This window comes from Populus trichocarpa, chromosome 15 (assembly GCF_000002775.5).
Source record: "Populus trichocarpa isolate Nisqually-1 chromosome 15, P.trichocarpa_v4.1, whole genome shotgun sequence".
Classification (NCBI taxonomy): domain Eukaryota; kingdom Viridiplantae; phylum Streptophyta; class Magnoliopsida; order Malpighiales; family Salicaceae; genus Populus; species Populus trichocarpa.
In genome coordinates this window covers 14,492,149-14,507,610 of record NC_037299.2, presented here as the reverse complement: position 1 = coordinate 14,507,610, position 15,462 = coordinate 14,492,149, and the positions used below count along the sequence as shown (strand labels likewise).

The window sequence follows — 15,462 nt, the reverse complement described above, 5'->3', positions numbered from 1 at the left end:
CCTTAGCAGCATTTTTTCTTGATTTTTCTCAAGGCAAAATATGCATTTCATCTCAAAGTTCAAATAAGCCATCTATTTCCTTTCTATTTTTTTCACTTTGGTTCCCTTTCTTCAAGTTCATAATTCATTAATAAATTAGTCTAAATTGACCTACAATTTGATTCAATAAAAACTAAATAAAAAAAGAAAAGGAATGAAAAAAAGCACGTGAACCATCCACATGTCTTTTAAAGGGATTCACAATGTATTTTACTTTATATATTAGTATCCAAGTATATTTTGTAGCAAGAAAACCCAATATATTTTTACCTTCTAATCTATCATAGCTAGTCTGCTATATCATCTTAAACAATACATAAATAAATATTGTATCTAGCATTTTACAAAACATTTCTAAATGATAAAAATCAATAATGGATATATGATCGAGGATATATTTATAATAACTAAACTTAATTTAATTTAAGAAAACTAAAAACTTAGAGTCTAATTCGAGTTAGTTTTTAATTAAAATAAATTAGATATTGTTCTAGTAAAACATGATTGATTCATTCAAGTTCCTAGTAATTTAGCTGACTCGATAAAAACTAATAATTTTAAAATAAAAAAATTATTTAAAAGAATAAAACAACAAAATTTTAATAAAATAATTGACCAATAACTCTTAAGTTATCTCAATAATTTAATGACTCGATAAAAGTTATCTTAAGTTATCTCGATAATTTAATGAGTTTAAAAGAAAAAAGAAAAGAGTTTCACAACTATCCTCATGTTTAAAACAAAAAAGAAAAGAAAGAAATATCTAATACGGGATCAAAATATATTGTATCCTAATTTTGCACGTGAGGGATTATTTATTTTCTTAGATTTGTCAAAACTTGTAGGACCTACTTTTCAATTAACAAAAACAATAAGGACCATTTTGCTAAACATCAAACTCATTATATCTTTCTCCGCCTATTTATCACACTCGCAAGCTTTCTTCGTTATGAAAGAAAAAATATCTCTTTCACAGACAAAAACGCTGTTGTTTTGTTGACTCTTTCAAACTAGGGTTTCAATCAAAGCTTCATTTCGACAAAATCGCCGATTTCAACAGGTAATCAAAATCAAATCAATCAATTATTTACCGTTGGTTACCCAGAAAGCTCGAGAAAATGTTTATTTTTCTTGGTTTCTTGGAAACTTGGCTTAAAATTTGATCTTTTTTTCTGCACGCGGTAGATCTGGTTGTCATTATTGTAGATCTGTTATTTAGGGTTTGATCTTGTGGATCTGATTATGATTTGTTATCTATTTTCTTCTTGATTGTTGAGTATCATAAATTTTGGTACTTTTTCTTAGGGTTTGTTGAAGAACCCTAGTTAAGTCTGAAACAGCCTTTGAAACTCGTTGAAAATGTGTGATTTCCAAAAAAAAATCAAGACTTTATATTTGAAAATGGAGACCCATAATTTCTTAGGTGGTTAAAGGCATGGTTATCCTACAAAATAATGAAATAAACTTAAAAGTTGTAGTGTTTGGGAATAAAACTTGACTTTTTCAATGTTTTGCAAGGAACCCATTAGAAATTAATGATGTTAGAGTTATAATATGTTGTTTATTGGAGCATAAGTTTGCTATAGCATTTGATTGAAGTGATTTTGTAGTATTTATCTCATATATGTGAAATGTTGGTGGCCATGCAGAATGAGGCCAATCTTTTGTGGGAACTTTGAGTATGATGCAAGACAGACTGAGCTGGAACGGCTTTTCAAACGATACGGGAGAGTTGAACGGGTGGATATGAAGTCTGGTAAGCTTATGTTCTTTCCTCACTGGCTATTAAGTCTGTAAAGTTGTTTCCATTAGCTTTTGTCGTAGCGTTTTTTCCACAAAAGGTTTATTATGTGGCTAGTTATTTTACAGTTTTTGATGTTTATAGTAAAATTGATAACTGTGGGAATTGTGAAGGTTATTTGTGTTACATAAAGAGATCTTTTTATTTAAGTGCAATGAAGAAAATGTTTTTTCCCTTTTGGACTAAAATTGAATAATGAATTCTTGGGTGAAGTATTGAGAAGGTTTTATTTAAATGTTTTTTAAATATGAAAAAAATAAACTTAAAATATAATTGAATTGATGCTATGATGGTATTAGTTGATATAGCATATGATTCTGTTCCACTCGAATGGAAAAAAGACATGTCAGGGCAGCTCGAGAAGTTGTAGAAGTAGACATGGTGCTAATGAAGTTAACTCTTGTCACTGCTGTTATTTTTGTTGTGAGCAAAGACGTCAACAGAACCATTACTGAATTACTTACCATGTATGGTAGGGTAAGAGATGGTTGGCATCCATCTGCCAGAGGTTTTAATTTTTATCATCAAAATAATTGATTTGCATCTTTGCAGACAAAGCATATTTAATCTTAAAATAAGCTAATAAGAGAATAATGTTTTAAGGCATCTCCACTGGATGTGGAGAACATCATTTAAAAATTATGCATGCACCGATCTGGAACAAATCGGCAAGTCCTACAACAACCATCCAAGTCAGTGGGGGTCAGGCTCCTAAGCTTACGAGTGGCACTTTCCCTTCATACCAGTAGTGCAACAGCATGATTGAGACATTCGTCAGCCTGCACTTTCCCTTCATACCAGTAGTGCAACAGCATGATTGAGACATTCGTCAGCCTATGGACTCACTGGAAGCCGTCATCCTTTGTTGAGTTTTAGTGGGGGTTCAGGATTTATTAATGAAAAAAGACCAGCATTTTTTTGAAGCATAAACCCCCATACTCAACATTTTCTTTGGCGCAGGATTGTCTTGGAAAATCCATACTCTCCCCGGCTAATGGATGGCTGTTCAGAATTCTGTTCCTTTCCTGTGATAAGCATCTTCTTGTTTTCAAGAAGAGTCACTCTCATCCGCAATGGCAGAACCATGCCAATTTTCCTCAGACACCATTGCCTTTCATTTCTCATGACTTTTGCCCAGCCTTCAATTCCAGACATGTTTCAACATTGAAACATTGTCAACCTCACAGCAGAGGCAGCAGAATAGATGGAGAAGGCACTCTATTTTCATTGACCCACCATGAGACATCCACATTTGGATTCTAGTTCCTTGACATGACTTAGTTCATCTCACACAAGGTCGGTTGCTACTTCTACTGGTCACTTAGTTTATAGATTTCAGGAAGGTTGCCAAATTTTATTCAAGGGTTGGGGTTTAGCTGGTTTGTGCGCTGCTGAAGAAGAAATTCCATCTGATTATGAAAGAATCCTTTCAGGGAACATGACAGTATTATATTTTACTGAGTGTCTTTTTGCTGTACTTGGATACAGGATTTGCTTTTATCTATATGGAAGATGAGAGAGATGCTGAGGATGCTATTCGAGGACTTGATCGTGTAGAATTTGGTCGCAAGGGCCGCAGACTTCGTGTTGAATGGACAAAGGTAACACGTTACGATTCTCATGGATTTATTTTTTGCCTTATCTTCTATGTGCTCAAGTTATGCATCTTTCATGAACTGAGTTGCTGTAATTGTTACTAATTTTGTAGCAAGAACGTGGGATTAGAAGGCCTGGTGGCACATCAAGAAGATCAACTAATACAAGGCCTTCTAAGACGCTATTTGTCATCAACTTTGATCCACATCATACAAGGACCAAGGATTTGGAGAGGCACTTTGAACCTTATGGGAGGATAGTGAGCGTAAGGATAAGAAGAAATTTTGCATTTGTTCAGTATGAAGCACAAGAGGATGCCACCAAAGCACTGGACGCCACAAACTTAAGGTTAATTTTCCTTTTATATTGGCGAACTTCTCTTATCCTGTTTCTTTTGTAAATGGTGCTTTTCCTATTCATAAACTTCTCTTACCCTATTTCTCAGCAGTGTAACCACACTTTTCCTGTCAAACTGTTCAAAACCACACTGACCACCAGCCATCCAGAGTTCTTGGGTTGGATATGCAGTGGATCCTTCTGATTGCTTGTTCAAATGCAGCAGCTCACTTGCTGATTTGTACTTTTGTTTTTTATGCAGCAAGCTGCTGGATCGAGTGATTTCAGTGGAATATGCAGTTCGAGATGATGATGAAAGGAAAGATGGATACAGTCCTGATAGAAGTCGTGATAGGTCACCAGATAGGCGAGGACATGATAGGAGGCGCTCTCCAAGTCCTTACCGGAGAGAGAGGGGAAGCCCTGATTACGGCCGTGGCCCTAGTCCATATCGCAAGGAGAGGGGTAGCCCAGATTATGGTCGTCGCCGCAGCCCTAGCCCCTATAGGAGAGATAGGGCTAGCCCTGACTATGGCCGGGGCACAAGCCGTAGTCCTTATAGGAGAGAGAGGGCTGGCAGTGATCATGGCCATGGCCCCAGCCGTAGTCCTTACCGCAGGGACAAGGCTAGTCCTGTCAATGGTAGTCCTTACCGCAGGGACAAGGCTAGTCCTGTCAATGGTCATGGCCCCAGTGATAGTCCTTATCAAAGGGAAGAAAGGATTAGCCCTGAAAATGGTCGTGGTCCAAGCCGTAGTCCATATCGAAGAGAAAGGTCTAACCAAGGCCATGGTCGTGGTTCCAGCCATAGTCCATATGGAAGAGAAAGGCCTAACCCAGACAATGGACGTGGTTCCAGCCGAAGCCCCACTGAAAGAGATGGAGATAGCCCTGAAAATGGTCAACTAAGAAGCCCGAGCTCCATTCCTGATGAGAGGGACAGTCCAAATGGAGGAGCTGAAAGCCCCATGCGAGGGAGATACCGCAGGTTTGTTTCTTAATACTGTGCTTTTGATTTGCTTATCTAATGTATCTATCCCACATGTTTTTTATTACTCAATATTCTTACAATGTTGCAGCCAATCACCCCCAGCTGATGAATGATGCTTGATCCTGATGGGTCTGAAGCGTCCTCTCCTTGCTTCTTTCGGTTTGTCATTTTGGTGAAACTAGGTTGACAATCTCCGTATAAGCCTGCCCGCCTTTTCTATCTCAACTATTGCAGTAGGCGAAATGCAACTTGTAATGCAGGGCCCAGTTTGTAGTCTTGTGCTTTCAAATTCTATGTGGAAACTCGGTGTACGCTTGTTGCTGGTTTTATGAACTAGATAGAAACCATTTATGCTAGACTTGTTGCTTGTGCCTTTGCTTCGATGGCTTATGTTGTATGGTTGTGTGGATGCGTTTTCACCTTGAAGTTATGCAAATGTCATCTACCGATTTTGCTTGAATGTGTCCCCCACGGCACAGGGCAAGATATTGGGTTATGAAGGACCAAAGCTGGTCGTCTTTGTTGTTTTACCCCTTGTGATACGATGGAAATGATCGCGTGGTTCATATTGCACCCTCGAATATCAAGGCCCATGAACTATGCCCTTGAATTTGTCAACTCTGGTCCTAGAATAGTAGATAACTAGAGGTATCCATCTGACTATGCCCCTTGAATTGAGGCTGGGTTGGTTTATGTGGTGGGCATTTGATTGTCTGAAGTCCCAAATCCCTTCTCTGAATCACTGGCTTTTCTTAAAATAAGCTTGCGTCTATTTATTCTTCTTTTTCTTTGAGATTAATTATTTTGTTGTGTTTTCTATCAATATGTAAATATTGAAAATAATTTTTTTAAAATAAAAAAATATTAACAAAATATACTTTAAGAAACAATAATTATTACATTCCCGAACTCCTAAAATCTGTAATTTGTCCCGAGATTAATGTTTTTTTTCCCCAGATGAATGATCAAGCTATCTCCACATCCATTTTTAAAACATAAGAGAGAGAAGATTTGGCCCAGATTAGCTTAGGGACTTCACTTGTCTCTGATTTGATCCCAGACTTGAGCTCAGTTTATCAGCAGAAGTCCTTCATCATGATATTGTTTTCAGCAGAAGGCCGACGTAGTCCTCTAATATGGGCTCATGGCCTGTGAAGAATTGGTCCTCATCCAGGCCACAGTTGCTGCTGTACCAAGAATTCGTGCTGGCGTGCCTTTCCGAATCCTAATCATGTTGTGTTTCAAACCTGTAAATGTAGAGAGATGAGTGTTTTTTCTCTCGTAATCTTGTCATGCGATTACGTTGTTAATTCCATGCGACTATTCCAAGATAAAGAAAATGCCTGCCTGCCTACTAAACCTAAAGAGATACCAAATGTCAATGTTCCAACTGTTTTTGGCCAAGATGTTGCCCTCCCATCATGAGCTGTTTCTAATATTAATACAGCTTTGCATGCCATTTGAGCAATCAATAACATGGCTGCCATCTTGAGACCACGGAAAAGACCATCTGATTGTGAAGACTCAAAGTTTGCATGTGCAAGGAACCATAAAACGTGGGCAATAATACTTAATTGCAAATCTCCATCCAAAAAGTAAAGAGTAACTATCAACAAAGCAAGTTGCTTCCACCGCAAATTTTCCTATTTTCTAATGAAGATGATCGATGCAAGCGGCTGCTCTTATCTCTTCCCCCCCCCCCCCCCCCCAAGAGTAATCTTGCTCTTCTTGGGCAAAAGCTTCCCCTCATGGACTGTTGCCTAATTTTTCCCGACCGTTCAAAAGTTGCCCACAACTTGTCATTTTGGGCCCCACAAACACTTGTTTGGAAGCTAATCCATTCAAACTCTTCTTTCAGTCTCTCATGGCATGTGATTCCCAACCATCACTTCTTAGTTCTTAGTACTAACATTATCTTACTCCTTCCCTCTTCATTTCATGCTATTGTGTGGATGAAAGTGGAGAAAAAAAAAGTAATTTGATCTAAGTAGTTTCTAAGAAAGAAATGAATTGCTAGAATATGATTTTTTCAAAGTAAATTAAATATCATTTCACGAGCTCAATTATATATCCAACATATATAAAAAGATAATTGAACAAACATTAAATAAGACAGCACTTGAAGGTTCACTAGCAGGCCGATTGAGTTTTTATTTAATAAAAACTTATTCGAATCGTATCACTTAATTTACTAAAGGATATTAAATGAGTACTTGAGCTCAAGGTTTTTTTATTTGAATCATAAATTAAATAAAACTGTAATTGAATACCCAATTAAATTGAATAACTATTTAGAACAAGTATTTATACATTTTAAATGCGAAAAAATCATATTTTTATAAGAAATGAAATCTAATCAACATCCACAACAAGCACATATCCTCCTAATATAACATCATGGGATTCAGATCAATCAACAATATCCAATTTATTATGAAAGTTGTGATCTACCTAGATATGACTATGGAAGTTGGGTGCACACCACTTTCCATGATGAGCAAGTGAGAACATTTCCCTTCTCAGGTGCAAATCACTATATGGATAAAATGCTTTACACCCCAAGTAGGCTGTCACATTAAAGGAGACATTTATAACTGGACCCCACATCTCGGCTCATGACCGTTGGATGAACTAGTTGACAGACACTTGTCAAGATCTGAAGCATCTCTCCCTCGTGTCTCCCATCGACCAGTATTGGAGTTCTTGGTATTCCCATTCATGTTTACGTCACCGTCATACACGTTTCGATTTCTTACAGATACAGACTCTCATCACATTCCTCCTTTCGAAAAAGGAAAATGGTGACGCTCTCTCGTTGCAAATTGCAGTTTTTTAATCCATTTTGTTAGATATTTGCTTTTAAAAAAGGTTGATAAAGGTAGATATTTGAAGACATACCTGAATTCTATGAATTAAATTTATCACTTTCTCTCGTCATGCTTTGTTTATAATTTGAAAAATAAAATTCTCACATACCATCTGATTTGCTTTTCATTAGATTATAAAATCAAATGTGTACTAATGGAGGATACCCACTTGAAAAAAAAATACAATACTTAAATGTGTGATGTCATTAAAAGTGTTTTTCTTTTAAAATATATTAAAATATTTTTTTTATTTTTTTATATTAACATATCAAGACCATAAAAAATCATTAAAAAAACATCAATTTTATATTTTTTCAAGTGAAATATTCTATTAAAATACATACGATAATAAAAGTTTTGGCAATCTCAAATTCCCACTTAATATTAAAAAAATAACAGATGTTAGTGCAGTTAATTAGAGCAGCAAAGGAATTAATAAATTTGAAAACTCAGAATCTCAGCCCACCGAATACACTAACTTTTATGGCATGAAAATCCGAGTGGGATTCCATGCGATGGGCGAATTGATACTAATTGTCCCCAGCAGCCATTCAAAGTTGTCGACCTTGGAAATTGATGAGCAAGAATATTATGTTCCGTAAAAGCTATTCGAGCAATTCATGTATGGTGTACGTTTTTGAAAAGAATAATAAAAAGAAAAAAAATGCATCAAATATATTAAAGAATTATTCAGTTTTTATTCTACGATGATGTTCCAAAATCCAAAACATATAAATAAAAGGTTATTAAATATTTAAAAGGATGATTAATTAATATATTTAAGTTATCATTCGAAGATAAAATTAGTATATTTATAGAGAAAATATTAGATGATTTAAGACAATAAATTATTTAAAAAAGCTTTAAATTCAAGGAACAAAGATATTTGTTCTTGAATTTTAAGTTGATTAATATATATATTTTAAGAGATAAAAAGTTCTGATCTTTTATTTGGATAGTTCAAAGATTATTTATATCTCTAGAATCTTGTAGTTTTCAGAGAAATTAAAGATTTAAAAATTCTTTACTTTTGATGATATTAATGAGAGATAAATATCTCTTACATATCATTAATGAGATAATAAGTATAATAGATCCTTTAGGAGACCTTATATATACCTATGAGTATAGACATTATGATTTATCATGTACTTAATACTTATATTATATAGCATCGTCCACGATTAAGTATATAGCCTTAAAACTGGGTAATGTCCAAGATTTTTTAGTTTAGTATTTATAAAAATCTTAATTAACCATAAAGTTAACTCATCGGAATGAATTATAAAAGCTTAATCAATTTTTAATATAACATAAAAAAAATCCAAATAATATAAAAGTTAATTTGCTGTAAGTATATTAATGACATCATGCTATTCTTCCAAGTCCCCAGAGATGAATCTCTTGCTTGATAAAGAGAGAAAACATTTTAACATTCTCAGTGGCAACTTGGAATTTATTTCTTGCGACTAGTTTAGGGTAATATTATTATAAAATATTTTCTATCTTTTGAATGAAAAGCAAAGTGGTCGATCGTCAGCATCTTTTAAATTTCAAGAGCATATATATATGATATATATTGATCTCTTCCTTTTTTACACTTTTTATTCCATTCACTTTCTAAAGAATGCTGATAAATCTTCTTCTTTGTTGAAAATTTAGCACCTTACGAGCAACACGTCTATGAAGGGAGTTGAATAGGAAGCACACAGCCCATTAATGTTGATCGATTGAGTCAATGCTTTTTCAAAATGAAAAGTATAATTTGACCATGTTTAATTAATTTGGTTACTAGTTTAAACAAGTAGAACTAGAAAAGTTGGATCCATGGTGGATTTAGGGGTGTAAGCATAGTCATAATCGCCTTAGAGATTGTGTGTGTGTGTTGAGAATAGGGTTTGGGGATAATGAATAACTCCCCCTTTAATATTTAACTTTATATGATAAATGTAATGTGTTGTAATTTAATTTTTGATCTCTTGTTTTTTTAAATATTTTCAACATACAAAAAAATAAAAATATGTTCTTGATATATTCACATCATTTTCAATATTTTCATCGTCGTCTCAAAATAATTCAAATTTCAAATTTTTTTTCAACACGTTTAGTTTTTAATGTGTCATTTTTAAATTTTTTTATTTTTCTTATTGAGTCGGCGTTGATTTTTTTTTAAATCAAAATACAAAAAAATAAGAAAATGAAAAAAATGAAAAAAAATTTGGATAAAGGTACCAAAATGAAAATTAAAAAAATAAGGGACTAAAGTGAATTTAGGCTGTTTGGTGGACAAAGCAAGTAGGAAAGAAAACAAAATTTTCCACCTATAAAAAGGTGTTTATCTCACATAAGAGAGAGGGGGGAGGCCATTACGAAAAAAACACTCTCGAGCTCACACACTTTCTCCCAAAATACATACACAAAAAACCTTAGACCCATTATACCTAAACTTAGCCGCCAACCACACCCAAACTACCAGCCCACCACAGACCACAACGACTTTTCACACCAACAATTCTAGTTTGTTTCCCATCACTAGTAACAAATGCCTCTTTCGCCCTCCAGTTCTGCCCATAACAACGACAACAACTAACAAAAGAAAACTCTTGAGCCAAAAGAAAAAAAATACACTACCAAGGACAAGCCACCATGAGCAACTCCCTTCTGAGCCACAACCTCCTCCATCGTGACCTCCTCAGCCACAAAGCACAACAACTTCCCATCGCCAATTTCCCTTTACCCGCAACAACCCTCTTTAAAGAATTCATTAAACTTAAAATCAACAACACCACCGACAACCAACAACAACAAGTAAACAACCCACCATCGAGGATCCACCCATTTCGGCCCGAACCTCACCATGACCAACGACTTCTTCCATCGTGGATCCACCCTTCTCCAGCCACCAACCAACATACCCACCTCCAACCATTTCCTTTTTTATTTGTGGCAATAGCAACATTAAAAACACCTGATGAAGAAGAGAGGATAAGTAGAGAGAAACAAATCTAAAGAGAAGAAAAAAAAGATAAACTGACTATTTTTATGGATTTTTTTTTTGGTTTTGCACGTGGCGGTACCCCTCACCACTAGTATAGACGTGAAGAAGAAAATGAGAGCTACCCTATTCACTCATTCTTGTCTTCATCGGTGACAACGCGTGGTCCCATGCACCACTAATGGCAATAGTGCGTGAAACCCATACGCCACCAATGTTCCTGCAGCTTAGAAGCTTCCCAGCATTGTCCCTGAGTTCCAACGACTTCCCCATGTAATTGTGAGGTGCGTGAGTAAAATTTAGTAAAAAAGAAGAATATATGTGTGTTGTATTTTCTTTTTTCTTATCATTACTTATTTTCATTTTGTGATAGAACATATAAAAAGATAAAAAAAAATTAATTAGCAAAATTTTTTAATTGCATATGGCCATCAATCCTAAAATATAATTTAAGCACTTATTTTAAAAATATGAAATACTTTTGCATGGATATAAATTTGTAAAATTCCAAAGGATTTTGGCCTACATTTCAAAAATACTAAAACAAGTTTTTAAAAATATATAGGATTATGAACTTATACATAAGATATATTCTTGATATTCAATAAGTAAACAATTTATTTTTATATTGGTACTAGAATGGTTAGATTTTTAACCTGATAAGATAAAGATCTCTTTATTGAGGGAGACTTTTCTTCAAACTTAAACAGATCAACAATTAGAAAACACAATATTTTCTTAGTTTATATCAGATAAATAAACAATGCAACTTTCCTCAAGTAAGACGTATTATGGGTGCTAATATATTTTCTTTATGCAATCAGTCCCCTTACCCAAACTTTAAGACCCGTTAGGGTTTCTAGTAACCAAAATACTAGATGGTGACTCCCATCCCTTTTTTTCTACTGATAAATGAAAAGAATTCCTTGTCCTTTCCACCTACATCATTCCCGACTATCCCAATCTGGAAGGATGATCGCCGTGACGCCGCACATGTGTAACATAATGGGTAAACATAAGAAAGTTGATTGGTTAACACTTGATCTTAAAAAACATAGATGGTTAAGGAAAAAAATGTTACGAGAGGAAAATTTTTGGGATTTGTACATGATTTTTAAAAAATTTTAATTCATTTTTCTTTTCTTTTTTCTACAAATAATCTTTGAGATTCCAAATATATATTATACATTATTTTTTACTATACTTAACCTATACTTTTATTTAAGTTTTATTAAATATATTAACCATTATACATCTATTAAACATCCTTAAAACTTAATCTTGCAATTATTATTTACACCAGTCACTAGAATTTCTGGCCATGTTTTTTTTTATTAATAAAAAAACTCGATTTTCAACATGTTTTTCCCTAAAACATTCAAAAAACATTTTATATACCTTGGCATACCCATCAATGACTTCAAATAACCCAAAAGGCCTAAAATCTAAAATTGATTTGAAATTAAAAAACTTTCTAATACCAAGTGATACGAACCTCTTGATCACGTGGTCATGCAACCCACATCAAAGATGATAACTTTTCCAAGAAAGCTGAATAATCAGGTCTGGCTAATCCTTGACCCTGAGTTAACTTGTAACTAAGAACAAGAGGTATTAGATGATTGCGAATGATGCCACAAGATCAGTTATATATTGATAAGTTGAATTTACTCTTTGTCCCAAAAAAATAAAATGTGTTAGCTTAAGCAAAATTGAATTTCATTAATGTTTAAAGGCTGATATGTGAATGATATTTTTAATTTTTACACAACTAATTGGAAATATTCTTCATTTAATTTACATGTTAGTTGTGCTTTTCAAAGATCCTTAAAAATATGTTTATCAAAAAATATCTCAAATATTCTTCTTGATATTCAAACTTCAAAAGAAGGAACAACAATGTTTGAAAAAAGAAAAGGCAACAAAAGTAGGAAACCACATTTTTCATATTTAATGAAAAGGAGAGACAGATAGCTGTCAGCAAATCAACTCCAGTCGGTACGGCTATTTTTATGGCAGATTAGATGGGCATGCAGATTTACACGTGTGGGATTTTCAATGCAATGATTACACGTGAAAACCCAAATCTTCCATTGATTTACACTCTTGTCTCATTTTCCACGCAAGGACATCAAATGGGAATGGCCTTCGGTGGAGAAGACAAGTAAGAACAAAGCAAAGATCAATAGAAATAAATGGCTTTAAAGACAAAGACAAAGTAGTCTAAAAGGGATTTAGGATCTTTCAAAATATTGAACAAGGATCAGTTAAAACAAACAAGATGTGTTTAGACTATGATTAATAATTTCAATTACTGATTTAACACCTCAAAACACACACTTAAGACTGAAACTTAGAGAATAAATTATCTAGATAACATCCTCATTCTTTTTGAGCCTATCCATAAGACCATCAACATGTAATTAAGTCTTGACTACTTGGAGACTTCCAAAATCAGTGTGTGAAAGGAGATTTTATTATAATAATATGATTCTTGATCATAATCCTTTAATTCATTAAGCTTATCGACTTGATAGGGTACTTTTGCGACATGGGGTTATCGAGATTTATAGGACAAAGTGATGACAGGAATGATACCAAGCTAGGTTAATGCTGGAATTTTCTAGCGGTTTAAACAAGAGCTTGACTTGTAGTTATCAAGCTACAGATAAGTGTGCCGTGGTAGCACAGTTGTTGTATTCTTTCCCTGCCTTGTACAAGTTTTGGATAATGAGGTAGGAAGGCTTGACTGTTTCTTCATATCTTGGATGCAAGCAAGAAAAAACATAGGGAGAGATGTCTTTTTTCAAAGGAAACAAAAAAGTTTTGGGAAAAAACCAGAAGTCTGATAGTCTATGAACTGGATTTTTAGTTAATGACAATTGCTTAGGTACTCTTTTGATTAATAGGACAGCTAATATGTCCTGGAAAAAGTTGACATTCAATGATTAAATAATTAAGAACATGAACTTGGAGATTTTTAAGTTCAAATTTTGTTGCGATATTGGAGGCTAAAGATTCTATGGAATTGATGAGACTATCGTTTTCATAATAGTTAGGATTGGTTTTAGTGTAAGAAGAAATGATTGTAAACTTAATATTTGAATTAAATCCTTTTGACATTGACAATGCGAGAGGAATTAAGGAAATGCATGTACCCATAAATTCAAAGAAACTTTTATTTAGCAATTAGTCAAAGAAAAAAAGCTGCTATCTACTTTAAATAATCATTCTATTTTCAGCTAAAATGAAAGTAATCATTCTTTTGTTCGCAAAATTCTGGTCTTCTTCGAGCTTTTAAGAGTGAATAGGAGGAAATGAGGGGATGATAGTGCCATTGTAGTAATCAATTCAAAGCCTTCTTCTAGTTATTAAGAATAAAAGAAGAAGAAAATTCATGTCGCTATCTTTCTTAATATTAATATTATTCTAGCTAATAGTATTTTAAGATAATATATATATATATATATATATATATATATATATATATATATATATATATATATATATATATTAGACAAAAATTTATTTGATTGAAAAAAAATAGAAAATAAATATTTTTGAGATAGTTTTGAAATGGATTTTTGTATTTTTAAAACAGAAAATACATAGAAACTTGTCTCATTTATTTTTGTTATCTTTCTATTTTCTGTTCTAAAAAAATACCCAAATACTATTTGTTGTAGTTTTAACTAATTCTCCCCTAGAAATCAAAAGGTGCACATCAGAATTTTTTCCTAGCAAAGTTTGATTGTGATTAAGTTGGGAAATTGATTGTGATAAACTACCAAACTATATTTTGTCTTGCTTGAGTTAATTGTCCTAAAGTAATCAAAAGGGAGACTACAAAATTATCGTGTAAACATGTTCTTATAAAAGAAAAAGAAAAACGATAACTACTGTTTGTGCCTCATGTGGTTATTGTCAATTAAAAAAAAGCTATGTTTGACCTTCTTAGTAAAATAAGAAAAACTACCAACTAATGTTTTATCCTTCCTTCATCTGGAGATTAAACCATCTCACTTGAGGTTAACAAAAGTAAAATTCTTGCAAGTTTTTTAGTTCCAATGTAAATAGTTTATCTTTAATCAAATCGAGACATGGAATTAGTTTTTGTCTCTAGTTAGAAAATCCGGATTGATATGATAAGTCTATCCAAGATTATGATCAATTCAATTGAAGATAAAATAGAGAAAGAAAAAAACTTGGGTGTGTTTATGACCGAGAATAAAATATATGTTAAGAAAATAAATCGTTTTAATTCTTTTTTAAAAAATAATCTTTAAAATTAACTTGTAATGGCTAAAAATAATAATTTATCCAACATGATTTTTAATTCAAGATTATGATCAATTCAATTGAAGATAAAATAAAGAAAGAAAAAAACTTGGGTGTGTTTATGACTGGGAATAAAATATATGTTAAGAAAATAAATTATTTTAATTCTTTTTTAAAAAATAATCTTTAAAATTAACTTGTAATGGCTAAAAATAATAATTTATCCAACATGATTTTTAATTTTTAGTTCATATCAATTTTAAATCTGTTAAATCATCATGAATGCTAGCAATCCAACCCCAGTTTCCTCTCCTCTCCTAGGAACAGAATTAGTTTTTAATACTATTATAATGATTTTGCAATTTGAATTTGCTAGCTAGCCCTATCGAAACAATCAGTGTACTTATAGAATGGCCATTACGAACTATTATGTTATCTTGACCATTAAGGGATCCGAAAATACTTTATATATTTTTTTATAACTATATCTCGTATATACATCATTCATTGTGCCTAAAAAGGTGAAATATAAAATGACCGCTCGAGACCTAGAATGTTG

At 33.2% G+C, this 15,462-nt stretch overlaps 1 protein-coding gene across 3 annotated transcripts; it reads left to right on the top strand.

Moving 5' to 3' along the window:
* The first annotated feature begins 941 nt into the window (after positions 1 to 941).
* Positions 942 to 5,144, top strand: LOC7454468 (serine/arginine-rich splicing factor RS40). 3 transcript variants are annotated; one of them, XM_024586591.2, is made up of 7 exons: positions 942 to 1,099; positions 1,689 to 1,795; positions 3,329 to 3,441; positions 3,549 to 3,784; positions 4,035 to 4,398; positions 4,438 to 4,760; positions 4,852 to 5,144. In XM_024586591.2, exons 2-7 carry the CDS (start codon positions 1,690 to 1,692, stop codon positions 4,874 to 4,876), a joined length of 1,167 nt encoding a protein of 388 aa, XP_024442359.1. In that variant the 5' UTR covers positions 942 to 1,099; position 1,689; the 3' UTR covers positions 4,877 to 5,144. The 3 variants fall into 3 exon arrangements, with proteins under 3 accessions (XP_024442359.1, XP_006374642.1, XP_024442360.1); XM_006374580.3 differs by having other exon boundaries at positions 4,035 to 4,760; XM_024586592.2 differs by lacking the exon at positions 942 to 1,099 and adding an exon at positions 2,801 to 3,136 and having other exon boundaries at positions 4,035 to 4,760.
* The last annotated feature ends 10,318 nt before the right edge of the window (positions 5,145 to 15,462 follow it).

What these genes read in the sequence shown, in the direction of transcription:
- LOC7454468 (XM_006374580.3), top strand. Translation starts at nt 1,690, where the DNA reads ATGAGGCCAATCTTTTGTGGGAACTTTGAGTATGATGCAAGACAGACT. An exon ending in TTCGTGTTGAATGGACAAAG is followed by an intron (nt 3,442 to 3,548) that starts GTAACACGTTAC and finishes CTAATTTTGTAG; the next exon opens with CAAGAACGTGGGATTAGAAG. An exon ending in ATGCGAGGGAGATACCGCAG is followed by an intron (nt 4,761 to 4,851) that starts GTTTGTTTCTTA and finishes ACAATGTTGCAG; the next exon opens with CCAATCACCCCCAGCTGATG.